Raw genomic sequence first — 16,008 nt, forward strand, 5'->3', positions numbered from 1 at the left:
ATTTGTTTTAATATTAAAGGGGGTTTGTCTACCAACCTCCTCCCTCTCTACAAGGTAATAATTGAGTTCAGTATGGTGTTAAATGGCCCCACACTACACAACCAAGGAACTAAGGTTAGCTCGCTTAGCCAAACCCCTCCTACACAATTCATGATTCATCCCAATATTTTCTGCTGCAAAAGGAAATGAGGAACAGATGAGGGGGAGTTCAGTCTGCATAATTTACAGGGTCCATTAGTCCCCTCCTGGGTCCTGTGCTCAGATTTAACCCAGAGTTGGCCCCTTGGAGACCTGGCCTGTACTGCACACCAGCCACCAATTGAGACAATGTATATTGACAGAGAGACAAGGTGGGTGAGATAATATCTTTTACTGGACCAACTTCTGTTGGTTAGAGAGACAAGCTTTCGAGTTACACAGAGCTCTTCTTCAGGTTTGGAAAAGGTATTCTGAGTGTCATTGCTAAATACAAGATCGAACAGATAGCTTAACATAAGTAGCCAGCATATATTCTAAGGGACCATTCAAGGTGAAGTGAACCATCAACACCCTGTAGTCATAGGACACAAAGGGGGGGTTAGTGGGTTACAGATTGCTATAATAAATCATAAATCTATGTCTCTATTCAGTCCATGATTTTTAGTGTCTACCAAAGTTATGAATTTACGCTCCCAGATTTGTCTTTTAAATATGCAGGTTTCCTTTGAGGAAGAGGACTTATATAGAGTGATCGGTCTGTAAAAAGCGTTCATCCACAGGTAAAATGGTGTGTTTGTCTTTTATCATTTTCATGTCTGAGTTCATGAGAGTATGTAGTGATTGTCTGGTTTCACCCACACAGTTGTTACTTGGGCATTTAGTGCACTGGATGAGGTACACAACATGTTATGATTCTATGTGTAGGACCCATGGATCCTGAAAGGTGTGTTGTCAGTGGTATTGATCATAGCACAGTGGAGATATTCCTGCAGGTTCTGTGTCGCATCTGTTGTTCTGGCAGGATCTGGTGCTCCTTTGAGTTGGTGTGTCCTGGTCTGTGGGGAGCTTGCTTCTGATGGTCAGTGTGGCGAGATTGGGGGGTTGTTTGAATACTAAAAGGGAGGGAGAGATGTTCAGGAAAGATTTCTTTCAGGATGGGGTCACCATCGAGTATGGGGTGTAGTTGTTTGATGATACCCTTCATGGATTCCAGTGTGGGGTTGTAGGTGACAACTAGGGGTGTATGGTCAGAGGGGTTTTTATTTCTGTATTGAAGCACGTTTTCTCAGGATATTTGGTGGCCCACTTCATGATGTGATCATCTTCTCCGGTGGAGTGTCCTTGCTTGGTGAAGGTGGTTTTGAGTATTTTAAGGTGTCACTTATCTTGGACTTTCTCCACGGAGCATATTCTGTGGTATCTGAGTCTCTGGCTGTAGGTAACAAATTTCTTGGTGGTTACTGCATCTGTAAAGGTAGGCATGGTGATCTGTGGGTTTCTTGTATATTGTTGTCTGTAGGGTTCCACTGCTGAAGCTGATCATGGTGTTCATGAACTTGATGCCAGTGTGCGAGTGTTCCAGAGAGAATTTAGTGGATGTGTGGTGGTTGTTGAAGTAGTGGTGGAAATCTATGAGGGAGTTTAAGTCATCTGTCCAGAGGATGAAAATATCATCTATATATCTCAGGTATAAAATTGGCTTTGTGGTGCCTTTGTCCAGAAATTCTTCTTCAAGGTGACCCATCGAGAGGGAGCCCATCCTAGGACCCACAGTTTGGATAATGTTTATTGTTGAATGTAAAATAGATGAGTGTGATGATTTTTTGGGGGGTGAATAGCTGAGTGTTGTCCATTGTCTTGTAAATACTTGAGGCACACAGCTATGGCTATGCCATCTTCATGAGGGATGTTGGTATATAGGGAAGTGATATCCATGGTGGCAAGGATAGATTTGTGGCTTATTACAACAATCTGTAACCCAATAACCCTCATTTTTGTCCTATGGGAGGTGGAACTGTACTCCACTCTCTTTTATGCTTGCCCTAGTCCAATCTGTGTGTGTGTTCTGGGCAAGTGGAGAAAGGAAAAGGAGGTGGTAAAGGCATGCCTATCTCAAATCAGGGGTGTCAGTGGGCCACTTCACCTTGAATGATCCTTTTGAGCTTGTATTTAGTTGTGATGCTCTGAATATCTTTACCAGACCCAAAGAAGAGCTCTGTGTAGCTTGAAAGCTTGTCTCTCTCACCAACAGATGTTGGTCCAATAAAATTACCTTGCTCACTTCGTCTCTCTAATATCCTGGGACTCACACGGCTACAACACTGCATATATTGACATTGACATTTATTAATCACTGCTCCCCCCCACCTGCCTTTTAATTTTTTTTTCAAGGTACTTTCATCTTTCTTATCCTTTCCTATCAGGCCTCCATGATGCTGTGAGCAAGGGGAAAAAAGACAAAACAAAACCCCACAACCACCACCAAAATTGTGCCAACCTTGCCCAGACAAGGAACAGTATCTTTCTTGATCCCAAAATGCGATCAAAGTTAGACCCACAGCAAGCCTGGAAAACCAGCTCTGAAAACAACAAAATATAAGGCAAAATGGGTAGAGCAGCTTTCAGCAACAAAGATGGTTACTGCATACCCAGGAATGCTTAAACTTAGTGGGTAAGGGGGAATGCATATGGATGTTCACTGGAGTCAATCTGCTTCCTTATGCCCCAGGGGTGAAAGTAACTTACAGGACTTACCGGTACGCCGGAGTCCTGAGTGGGGCATGGCCTTAACCGGAAGGGGCGTGGCCTCAACCGGAAGGGGCGGGGCCTTTCAAGATTTAAAGGCACGGTCAATAATCCTAACCCTAACCTTTAAATCACCCCAGAGCTACCAGCTGCAGAGGCGGCTGGGAGCCCAGGGGCTCAAGGGCGAATTAAAGGGCCCAGGGCTCCGGCCGCCGTGGCGCTCTGAGCCCTTTAAATCACCACAGGAGCCCCGCCACCGCTACCGCTACCCCGGGGCGGCAGGGCTCGGGCTAGGGCTGGGTTAGTGGCGGCAGGGCTCCGGCAGTGATTTAAAGGGCCCGGGGCTCTGGCTGCTGCGGGGAGCCCCGGGCCCTTTAAATCCCCGCCCGAGCCTGCCTGCCAGAGCTCTGGCAGTGATTCAAAGGGCCTGAGGCTCCCCGCAGTGGCTGGAGCCCTGGGCCCTTTAAACCCACTGGAGAAGCCGTTCCAGTCCAGCACGGCGTACCGGCTCTTGCCAGTACGCCGTACCATACCAGCTTACTTTCACCTCTGTTATGCCCTCCCCCAAAATGGTCACTGGATAGCAACAGGAGGCGGAATTCTACTCCACTCTCTTTTGTGCTTGCTTTAGCACAATTTCCATGTGTGTTCTGGGCAAGTGGAGAAAGGAGAAGGAGGTACCAGAGGCATGCCTGCCGCCAACCAGGACCCCAACAGGTGGCCATTCCCTTGACAGTCCAATCAATAACCTTTACCCCTCACATCAGAAAATGGGATGGGGCATCATAGTATTCATAGTGATAGCCACAATATCCCCTATTGGAGTGCACATGCACAATTTAGTTTCAAATGGGATACACAATAGAATATACTCATTGCTGAATGTAGCTGGAATTATCTTGCAGGGACTCTATCAAATACCTTGTTCTTAACTACGTTAGGTTCCCCCACTTTTTTTCTTTTTTCTTTCTTTTAAAAAAAAAAAAACCTTTATGTCTGTGTAATCCCTGATAAGAAATTTAATAGAATGTTCCTTTTCCTACTGCTTCCATCCTTATCCTTTTGACAAACCTTTTTTCTTTATTGCTTATGCAAGTTAACATGGCTTTACAATCTTTATGTCTTTGTGATGAATATCTTCAAATATGTAATTAATCTCATCAGCATTGTTCTAGATACAGTGTTATCTTTAATTTGTGGTCAGTTTGCTGCATGGCTTCTGTCTATGCTTCACCAGAGAAAAAATATTGAATTTTCATCAATTAATAGTACTAGATAGAGGAAGAGTTCGCTTCCTAGACAGACAGTGGGCTATGAGAGACGTTTGGAATCAGGAAGGAATTCCATACCACATTACAGTATATTAATTTTAGGGAAGGCCAAACTGTTGCCCAAAACTAGGACCCTGAGGATGCCCTCTAAGGGAGGAGAGGGGGAACCTACAAATGGGAAAACTTCCACATCTCAATTTTTTAGACCTAAAAAACATGGCAATGCTCCATCAACACTGAGAAAACCTGTCAATATAAAGGAAAATAAGTTATAAAATGAGATACCTGTGAATATGAATTGACAATGTGATTCTGAATTTCATCCATTGTGTCTGTCCCATAAGACACAGTACCCAGATGGAGGCGCTTAAATATCATCTCATTCTGGGTAAGTGTTCCTGTAATAAAAATATCAGAGTGATCAGGAAAAAGACAGTACTATGCAAGAGATTAGTTTGTAATATTTTGTTCCTTTGGGGGTGGAGTACAGCAGATTATGAAGGAGTATCTCCAGAGCCCTGAGGACTTTTCCATTTTGTTATTTTACAGATATCAGTAAGCCATTGGCAGCTACTGTACTTGATGACAAGGGGAACTGGAAATGATCCCTTTGAAGCACATCAAGGCTATTCCTTAATGGCCAAAAGGGTTATCTTTGAGTGAAGCAAGCTGAGGGTCAGAGTAAGCTACCACTCTTTATTCCCAACTATTTGCACTGACAGCAGGAGACTAAACTGGGACTAGAAATAAAGTTCAGGTATCGCACAAAACAGCAGAGACCACCATCAAAAAGCGACAAAACAAGCCAATTTAGTCCTTTTTTGGGTAAATTAGTCACAAGGAATTACAATCAGTTCAGTTAATTTAAGAAAATTAGTGCAGGAAAAGCAGGGTTACTCATCCTGGAGGAGTCACCGTTTCCAACTTCAATTTGGAAGCAACACAACTGGATATTTGTCCCCACTGGACTGATGGAAATTATCTAGACCTGCCTCAAGCAGTGACATTTTCATCTCAAATGAAAGTGAAAGGTAGTCTTCAATATAATTCTTTTTATTTTATTTTTTTTAAAGCAAAAAGCAAAGGGGAAAGAAATTTCCCTTGGATTAGTTAAGGATGTGCACTCAAATGAGCTACTGCTGGGAAATAAATGGGAAATTATTCCAAAATGAGTATTCTGTTTGTTTCTTTCTTACTTTCTCCATCCACATAACAGGATAGATTTACTAAAGTGGTTGCATGTTAATGTTGCTGATGCTTTTGCTTTGGGTCTACAATGATGTACGGTAGAGGGCAAAAAAGAATAATTCAATGCCAATATATTAAAAAAGGGGGGGAGCTATTGGAGAGAAGGCTAATTTAACAGCTAATTTTTAGAAGATTGCATGGCTGTATCTAGCAATCAGCCTTAATGTTAAAAGTACTATAGCACTGTGCCTAGAGAAGCATACAGAGGTGCCTCATAAGAACTTTTCTAAAATTAAGAAGGGGTATAACGTCATGGTGTGGGGAAGGACTAATCATTTTCCAATGACCCAGAGAAACGGCCAGGAGAAATCCAACTATGCTGAGGAAGCAGTGAGACAAAACAGTCCACGAACTGGGAAAGATAGTGGTTTTTGGTGAAAGCCAGCCAGTTGTGGAACTCCTGACCACAAAAAATCAGGATTAATTCACGTCTTATGTCTTTGTAGAGCACAATGTCAAAGGCATTTTTAAACAGGGTTTTATCTATAGAGACAACAGAATGCTAACTGGTGAGTTTTCTTTCTTCTATAGATATTGTACTGCCTTCCAAAGAAGACCCATATATTTAAACTTCACCAAGAGAGAAGCTGAGAAGATGGCCCTACCAGGAAAACTAGAAACCTTGGAAATCTTGTATTTGGCATCTAGATAACATTGTGACTTGTGCTTTGAAAATACAAGTATAGGTATGGGGGGAAAAAAATCAGTACACCTCTACCCCGATATAACGCTGTCCTCGGGAGCCAAAAAATCTTATCGCGTTATAGGTGAAACCGCGTTATATCGAACTTGCTTTGATCCGCCAGAGCGCGTAGCCCCGCCCCCCCGGAGCACTGCTTTACCACGTTATATCCGAATTCATGTTATATTGGGTCACGTTATATTGGGGTAGAGGTGTATCTTTCTGGTTGTAAAAAGTGACAAAGAGTCCTGTGGCACCTTATCGACTAACAGACGTATTGGAGCATAAGCTTTCGTGGGTGAATACTCACTTCATCAGACGCATGTGGTGGAAATTTCAAGAGGCAGGCAAGAATCAGTCTAGTTGTAAATACCTTCATGGTAACAACATATTGCCACAACTTAAACGTACTTAAAATGGATTATGCTTAGAGATCCAGTTTTTAATATTACATTTTCTGTGACAATCTGAGCCACAAAAAAAAAAAAAAAAGATTGTCCAGTTAAAAAGTCTATTTGTAAATAATACAAGATAAAAGATCTTTTTTAGGTATCTGCATCTTAAAAGTTCAATTGCAACACTTTGCATTTGGTCAAAGGGTAAAAAAAAAAGGGATGTTGTGTGTCAAACATGCCTCTTACCACATACTTCTAACACTATTCCATGATATGTATGAAGAAAGACTTTCTGGCAAACAGAGAGAATCAAAGTTGTCTAGAATAGGTCACTGGAAATTAACATTGTTTCCGAATTTGACGAATTTAGCCTATAACCAGAGTAAGCCTGGAATTTCAGAATCAACATAAATTGTATGTTTTCAGAGACCACTTTACATCTGTAAGGAACTATAGGGTGTCAGTCATGGAGTGACACTTTATGTTCACCACTGACATCCTTGATGTTTAGAAAGCTCTAATTGAAGCGTGGGTGGTTCAGGGTTCCATGATGAAGCATAACAAGGGGAGAGAGAGATCACCACCGGCTAGGTTCTTCTGTTAAGCTCATAGAAAGATTATATATCATTCGTTATCTAAGCCTTACTGAAAGTGAATAAAATAAACTACATTTTGAAAATATAGTCAGCCAAACTGGAATTAATCCAGAGTGCAGATATTCCCATTACATTCTCTTTTGCTCCTTGTGAGCATTTAAAGAGAGGCCCTAAGTTTCCTCTCTTGTGAGGCTTGAAATGTAAACATATTTTTGTGTTAAAAGGTTAAGAATAATACGTCTGAGGTTTATTTAAAAATGATTTTTGTTTATGATGGTAGATGACTAAAAATCCACAAATAATTTAAAGATACAGTAAGGCATGCTTCACACTAAGATTTATTCCTATTTGTAAATGCTTATTTTTGATATCCTGTCTTTGTCCCAGTATGACAGTGCAACACAGCAAGTCATAGGAAGAGAGCAAGTTAAAAGCATCAGACACACTATAATTAGTGTTTAGAAACTAGAACTTGTTTAGACAGTTAACATCCAGTTTATGCCTCTGATATAGGGTACTTCCATTAGTGCTCTTCAGAGATATAGTCATGCTGTCACAGTCATAAATCTTCCTTCCCACTTATACACTGCAAGTCTACCACTCCCCCTGCCTGGTAATATAAGAAAAATGAAATTTTATCTCAATTTTTGTATACTTGTAGAGTAACAGTTAGATCATCACTCACTAAAATATTAAGAACATACACATTACACGCTGGGTATCAATTCCAAATAAATTGTATTTTCTCTCAAAATTAACCAGAAAGGCACTCATGCTTCCTTTTGCTTAAATATTATCCAGAACCATTGCATATATACAGTAAAGTTAAAAAAGGAAAGAATTTTGTGAAAGAATTTTATTTTGTGAAAAATGTGGATTTTTCACAGAATTTAGAAACAATTAGCCAAAATTCATATGAGAAATAGAACATTTCCAGGTGTAGTTGGAAAGCAGCACACAAAGAATGAAAACCTGAGGTAAGCATTAAAAAAATAATTTGCAACTCAATTATCTGGTTGTCATATACAAATTGGTTTGCAAGGAAACGCTCAGTGCCTTTAAGGCAAGTAAAGAGAAAAAAATTTTTTTTTGCTCTTATGCTTTCTGGGCAACTTTTTATGAAATAAAAATATTTATTTTATGTTTTCCCTTCAAAACATTCATATTTACCAAGTGACTATCTTTTTTTGGTAACTTTATTGAATTTCAGAATTTATACAATCATGTTATGCTTCAAGATATGAAAACTCTATTCTCTTATTTGCGTATGGTGACTAAGCATGAGGGACTAAGATATTAGTTTCTGAAGAATTTAAATTTTTATTTTAAAAAGCTAACTTTCTTGTCTTAATGGCTATAAAACTTCCAACTGTGAACTGATGCAGTGTTATCTTCCTGAATTTGTAGACAGACAATGCCAGTATCTTTCCAGTGCCAATATTGTTACGAGCAACAGAGTATGCAGACACTGGAATTATAGTGGCAAGAGAGTTCCTCCATATTCCTTGGGAGGTAAGGATAGATAAATAGAAACCTCTTGCCTTCCCCTTCCTCTCAGCAAGCAGACGGCTTGTGGAGTAGAGCTCTGTACATCCTCTTACCTTGCAGCAATCAGCAGATGTGGTAGGGGGAGGGAAGGATGAAAGAGGAGAACTGAGTCCTAACACATAGAAGTGGGCTTTGAAGTTCCAACAGTCCTGACTCAATACTTGCACTTCTCACACTACTCAGAGAAAGACTGCCATCTTCCCTTTTCTTTGATCATAATAGGAAAAACAATTTTGGGCAGATTACTTTTAGATAGCTTAGATAAATTTTTAGTCTCTGTTCAAAAGTCTAAACCAGATGGAAGAGAATAAAAAGATGAAAAAATGATCATTACAACTTGCTACAGCTGCATAAATCTAATTTTACCGTGTCTGTTCCCATAATATTTATGGCTCCACACTCAACTGTGGATTGTTGCAAATTCTATCCATTGTGCAGAAAAACAGAAGAGAGTTTTTCAACTTTTCAAAAGAGAAAAAAAATTGTTTTTTGTCTTCCAAAAGAACTTCGGACACCTTCCTGTAGAGCACAGTCCATCACCTGAAGCTGAATGCAAGCCAAAAGTCCATCCCTTGTCAACATTAAAAATTTGTTTCTAAGTTCTCCTGGTTGAATGATCACAACCCTGAACTGGGCAAAAAAATATCTTGCTAGTCTCCTCAGAATATGATGCCAGTTAGTCATGTCATACTACTTCCTCAGCAATAGTTTTCCAATAGTTATATTTTAGGCTTTAGTCTTCTAGCAGTAGATTACCGGTAATAAGTCTTGCCAGACCTTTAGCTGTACACCTCTATGAACATTTTAAATATCTGTAGTTTGTGCTTCTAACAGTTAGTTCGGTATTGTCAGTCTTCTTTCTGTTCTGTCCCTCACGATGGATAATGGAGAAAACAGTGAAGATAAATTTACTGGTAAGTTTAGTTTTAACAGCAGTCTTTTACAAATGTGGTTTTATCTGATTTTCAGAATTTCCTTGGGGTGACTTGATTAATCTCCACTTATTTCACAATTTTTAAAAACAGAACTTGGCTAAGAATTGCTAATTTGAAAAGCTTGCAAACGCAGGAGGAAATGCAAAGCTCTTTTCAAAGATATCCAAAGAGCATGGCAGCCATCATATGGCCCACCATCAAAGTATATTCTTAACTTTGTTTCTGAATACAGTTACCATATATGGAAAATATCTTGACAAAAAGTTAGTGTGTGATTCCTAAAGAAAAATGTAGTATGCTCTTTATTGAAGCAGAGTTTTTGACTACAATTGTATCATTAAACACAGAGCAAAGCAGGCAAAGAGGAAATTAATTTCTAAGGAAAAAGTCCTGCAGGCATCATTCCCTGGGTGGCAACAGATGTGATTCACAACAGAGCAGTGGAGAATTTTTTTTTTTTGAGAAGCAGATGCAGAGCTTTCTGGTCAAATATTACTAGATTGTAAGTTGGCCTAATACCAACATTCTAAAAGGCCACAATAAAACAGCAAGTAAGTACTTGCAATATATAAACATTAATAACTTTGCCAGGAGTTACAAGAGCATATAACCTTTCATACAATATGTGTACTTTGCTTGAAAGATATACTCATTTAAGAGATAAAGGGCCAGATCCTGAAGCTGCTGTAAATCTGCATAGCTCTATGGAAGGTCCAGCTGACTATCTGGCACAATATTTTCAATGGTGAATTTTTGTCAGCAGTAGATATACAAACATTCTAAGAAGAAAATTGGGAAAAAAATATTGGCCCCCTACTGGAGGGGAAGAGAAAAAGCCAATAGGAAGCATTCATATGCAGTACCTCCTCCCCTTTTCCCTGTACACCTTTCGTAAAAACTATGTATGGCCTAAGGCCATTCAGAACTAACGGAAAAAGAAAAGAGCATATGATGTAGTCAGATAATAGCCATTGAAAGGGGTATGTCTATTCTTTCCTGTGGAGTGAAGTCCGTGTTAATAACATGGTTTAATTACTACTGCTCAGAACAATATTAACTAATCCCTCTGTTCTCTTTTACTCCCATCAGCGTGATCACACAAAAATGGAAGCAGAATAGCTAATGGTAGTATGCACATTCTTTGGTGATATTTTTACTTCTGGGGTGGTGGTGGCAGGGGCACAAAGAAAACACATGAAAGAAGAGCCCCTCTGTCGGTCTGACTGGGGATCCATTGAGCTGCGGCTGAGGTCTACTGTAGAATCCCAACCACCAAAGATTCTCCAGCTTTCTCAGCTACTTCTCTCCTTGCCCTCTGTTCATGCTGCATCCTTGCTGGTCCCATGGATTGTATGGGGAGCATGTGTCCTGAGAAGGACATATTTAATCTGATGGGATTTTTTTTTGGTAATTACTTGGTTCTCTGTACATTTTAATACTGACCAAATGCATTGGGGGGAGGGGAATATTGCAAATAATTCTCTCAAAAGATTAATTTTCAAACAAAGGATTGCTGAAACTATACTTTACTAATATTAAAGTACATCATGCCACATTTACAGGAGACAAAATAAGAAGTCCATATTAATACATTGGCCTCTAGCAAAGGGCTTGCCCAGAAAATTATCAATCTCATGACTCTATGCATCTGTTCGACTGTTACGTGTAAAGTATCTCATTTGATACAAAAATTCCCTAAAATGTTAATTACAGAACTCAAATGCAAGTCTATGCATTAATAAATAACTATGCTAGGAAGACTGTTTGTGTTTGTTATAATTGAATACTTTGGCTGTCATCATGAATGGCAGAAAGCTTGCAGTTTTGCACTCCGAATGTCAGAAACGTTCAATAAATATAGCCAAATATCTTTGTTTTTCCCTTGTGATTAGGATCTTCTTGTACCCTGGAGAGGATAAAATATCATGCTCAGCTGCCCTTGGAAAACACTGGAAACAGCATTTCCCCCCCCATAATGGATGACGCCTTTCTGTCAAACTTATATGTGATTCAAGTCCAAACAACATGGCATTTTGGGTAATGGATGCTATAATTAAAATGTGAGTCCTAAAAAACCTGTTGTTTTAGTGGGTGTTCTTAGTAATGGCTTTGTTCTACATGAAGATAAAAACTCCCTAACAAAGGAATTAATGTATTGCTTTAATAGGCTGCACCCTGAGTTAAGTTTTAAAATTTATGAGTTCTCTGCAGCATTGTTCTTTAAACAATGGCATTGTCAAATGCAACCAGTGAGAAGATTAAAGTTCTCCCAGCAGATTAAGTACAAATTATCTGTCCTCCTGTTTCAGCATCATTTGTTCATTTATCACATAACGTCTAGTATTTCTGGTCAGTGTCAATATGCTCTGCATCCTTGCAGTTAACAGATGTCTTCTCTTGTCGAATGAATTACTTTATGTTTCACGCACTGGTGGCCGCAGATGTGTCACTATAGCAACATCATTAATTTCAGATCTTACCGGAAACATGCACTCCAATCAAACCTAATTATACCACATTGCTTTCTTGTCCCACAATAAGGAAACTATAATGCAATTATTGGGATACTTCATTTTCTATTCTACTGTGGCAAATGAGAGAGCCACTGTGATGGACGCTTCTTGTCAAAAAGCTTATTGATGAAGCACAAACCCAATTTACAATCATACAAAGGACTACCTTGCAATTATGTTAGTAAGGTAATGCTCCTTAGACTCAACAACTAATTCTTAATCATTCCAAGTAAAGCTTGGACCACAGTATAAGATTTGTGCAAGCTGTTTTCTGTATTCTCTTTTCATTTTCAATATTGAGAAACCTGAGGTCTTTACTTGTATAGAAATAGGACCACCCCTTTAGATCTGATTTTATAAGATCAGTCACCAGGGTGGGCTATAAGAATTGCCGTGCTTTTTTTTTTTTTAACCTTAAACATCCAAACCTCAAGAGGGAAGTTAAAAAATGAGTTATTTAACAAGTAAAAATTAATAATAATGTTTTGTTAAAATGAAAATACCAATTGTTCTAGACAGCTCTTTTGAACTATTTATAATCATTTAAAGGTATCTCAAGACAGTTATATACAGATTCTATTCATTCTCTCAATTATATGTTTATGTTTGGGATAAATCTTAGACTGAGAGACCAAATATCAGAATTAGGTAAGCAAGTTATAGGAAAAGATGATAAATCTGGGTTAAGGTCCCTCACCAGTACCTGACAGTTGTGTCTATGTATCTTTGACACAGATCAATTTAAAGTTAGCCAAACAATTTGTCTTTTTTAGTTCCTAACAGCATTGCTATTTTATAACCATTTAAATCATTAAATTACAACTTTAATCCTTCTTTCAAAACTTTGAAGACAGTGTTTGGATAAGCCCTTGATTTGACAGCTATCTTCCAAACGATGTCTTAATGTATTCCACTAATCATTTTAGATATGTGTCTCTTTAGCCACAAGTACACTCCAGTATTAAATGTGTACAGTGAAAGATTGGCACACAAGTGGCCTCTATTTTTTAAAATAATTCAAGCTAGTGTGATTGCAATTTGTATGATGTGGTGTGGTCTAAGCAAAAATCAATCAGATGCAAAATGTAGTTTTTGTGTGGTTTTTTTTTAAGTGACTCATTCAAATATGTGCTTTTAAAACTCTCTTTACTGGATTTAATAAAATAAAATAGTATTTTACAGCTGTAAACCTAAAATTCCATGTGACAGAAAGAATCTATATAAACATTTCAAGGATAACCACCTTTCTGATTCATTATTATGTTGTATTGTACTGATCTGCTAAGTGTTTTTGATTGGTTACTTTGTTACTGGATCTTCAACTGAAGTTATCAAATGATAGCTTTTTTTGAAGAAAAAAATGTAGCTTTCAAGCAGAGCTGGTCTGGAGCCAGATCTGAAGAAGAGCTCTGTGCAGCCTGAAATTTTGTCTCTTCCAGCAACAGAAGTTAGGCCAATAACGGTTTTGTGTCTCTCATATCCTGGGACCAACATGGCTACAACTCTGCAAGCCTTTTTGTCTATTACAGTTTGGAAAGCTATTTTCATATTTTAAAATGTATTCTAATTCATCTGCTCAGAATAAATGTGTATATTTTAGTAGATTGATTGATTCAATCCCAGAGAACTATGAAATGAGTAAATGAAACCAACAAAATAATGCTTTTTACAATATCCAACCACTACCACATTAACTAACACACAGCTAAGATCTATATTACAGTAAGTTCCTCAAATTTTTGCTAAGACTGTAGGGATACACTATGTGAACATGTTTAACTTTTAATAGGTAACAGAATATGGTTTGGTGGGGCTCGTCATTTAGGATTTTGTGGCTTATGAAGGGGGCTAGAGGGCAACAGAATAGATACTAAGAACACAACACTGGCCCAAATTTACACTTTACATACATACTTATCCTTCCAAGCTATTCTGCTAAGGGCTAGTATGGGTAGTTGTGTTAATTTTCCCAACACGCCAAATCAAATATAGTAAGGGAGTGCAGCTTAGAACATGAAAATGGAGCTGCACAGCCCAATAGTGGCTCAAGAAGAAATTGATAAATTGGTGTTAGGAAAATGGAGCATCAGAAGTAACAACAGATGACCATGACTTTTGCTCTCCCTAAGAAACTGCTATTTTGGGGAGGATGACCTTTATGACTAGCTGTTTTGGCAAAGACTTGCTTTCTTACAAACCAGTCCTAACTTCGAGTCTTTTTAAAATATTTTCAAGGCAATGAGGTTGTAAGGGCGCACACAGATAAAAATGGCAGTATAAAGGCTAAAATGGCATATAGCATCTTTTGGCGTAACTCACGTGGATAATTTATGCCATAATTCTACAAATACTAGCAAATATAATTTACTATACTGAGAGGTCTCATTGAAATCAAGGGAACTATTCATGGAAATAAATTCTGTGTGGGGTAATAAGGACTTGAAGAATCAGGTCCATGGGCCCTGATCCATCAAAACATGTAAACACGTGCTTAATGTTTAACTTAAAAAAAAACAAAAAAAAACCAGTGGCTGTTTATCCTGTTACAAGGAAATAAATGAAATTAACATACGGAAAAAAGATTCTTAAATATAAAAAAAAAAGAGATGATTCTGGGAAAACTGTAGCCACATGTACCTGTTTTATCTGTTAGTAAATATACTAAACGCCCCAACTCTTCTGGTATGGTGCTGGTTCGTACAACGGTTCCAGGAATATTGTCATCCTTCATAATCATCCACCCATAGGCTGCTTTGCCCATGTCCAAATTCACACGTAAACTGCAAAGAAGAGTATATCGTACTCAGTGTAAACGCAAGACAATATCTTAAAAAGATGACAATTATAACCATAAAAAGTTATAATTGAACTAAAAGCTGCTTTTATCATAACATATCAGCAAAATCTTGAAAAATTACTTTTATTTGAACTACATAGTGAGATTATAAACTCTTTGTAGTAGGAACAGTCTTTTTGTTCTTGTTCCCCTATGCCATGTCTGGAGTGCTAGGCACTACCACAATACAAGTATATATTAATAGGTCTACTTGGCCTTTCAAAGAACTATAAAAAAATTGCAAGTGGTTAGAGATATAATTTAGTTACTATATTGAAAATATTGATTAAAATGTAATGATGCATAATTCAGCACAATTATATAAATTTTATAAACAATTTCAAAGATTCCATCATTTGTTGATTATAAAAGCTATTTTCATTTTGTGATATGGAGACACATATAAGTTAGCATGACTTCCCCTTCACAATGCAACCAATGTGCAAAAGGCACTGTAAATGTCCCATCAACACTAGCTAGCTTTCGTTTCAGAATACAAGATTATGACTAGCGTCCCAATCTTAAAACCAATGAATTTCACATCCTTTCCCAGACAAGTCAGTCAACCAGAGTTGATTTCAGTCCTGTTTCTCTTGCTGAAGATCAAATTATGACTTCATTTAAGACTGTCTAATACAGTGCTGTCTGTTTAAAAGTGCTGCTGGGGACAGAATACCAGCAATTCCCTTAAGATTCCCAACATGCCATCTTACAGCAATACCAAGATGGCAGAAGTACTAAAAACCTTTCAAATGCTTCCCATCTGTACCTTTGCCATCACAGTGTAATGGATACGAATGTTGTTCATGCACAAGCGACTGTGACTCACCTAAGGGGATAATAATTCACAGATACCTACAGGCCATGTAGACAACAGACATGCTTAATCAGAGTTGTATGATATTCAGCATTTTCAATACACATATTTTCAAAGTGAAATAAATGTTCATCCTTTCGTAATTTGCTCAGCAAAAGACTACTTAAGGCTCAGGTCAAAAGGAAAAACAGGCTTTTCTGGACACTGGGTTTTTTTCCTCTCAAAGATAATTCTCTGCTATCTCCTTAGTTCCTTCCTTGCCAATTGTGTAGAATCTTGATCACCTGGAGGTGAATCACTTGGAGATTTATCCAGAATAGCTGGAACAATAACTTCCAGCTTCTTTAAGCCACAATAAAATTAGTTTAAACAAGTAGGACAGGCAACTGAATAGGGGATTAATAGATTTTTCTTTTTTAAGAAACAATTATTGGTTCATTAGA

The 16,008-nt window shown here is 38.2% G+C and overlaps 1 protein-coding gene across 9 annotated transcripts in view; it reads right to left on the reverse strand.

Annotated features, from left to right (window-relative positions):
- ATP9B (ATPase phospholipid transporting 9B (putative)) overlaps nt 1-16,008 on the reverse strand; it is a 286,760-nt gene that overhangs the window by 61,985 nt on the left and 208,767 nt on the right. For all 9 annotated transcript variants that reach the window (XM_042860452.2, XM_008164437.4, XM_008164435.4 and 6 more), the window contains 2 exons: nt 14,550-14,692; nt 4,281-4,393 (listed from right to left, as the gene is read on the reverse strand). In XM_042860452.2, the coding sequence (XP_042716386.1) occupies nt 4,281-4,393; nt 14,550-14,692 (256 nt within the window). The remainder of the gene's footprint in view (nt 1-4,280; nt 4,394-14,549; nt 14,693-16,008) is intronic.

Source organism: Chrysemys picta, chromosome 2 (genome assembly GCF_011386835.1).
Source record: "Chrysemys picta bellii isolate R12L10 chromosome 2, ASM1138683v2, whole genome shotgun sequence".
NCBI classification, from domain to species: domain Eukaryota; kingdom Metazoa; phylum Chordata; order Testudines; family Emydidae; genus Chrysemys; species Chrysemys picta.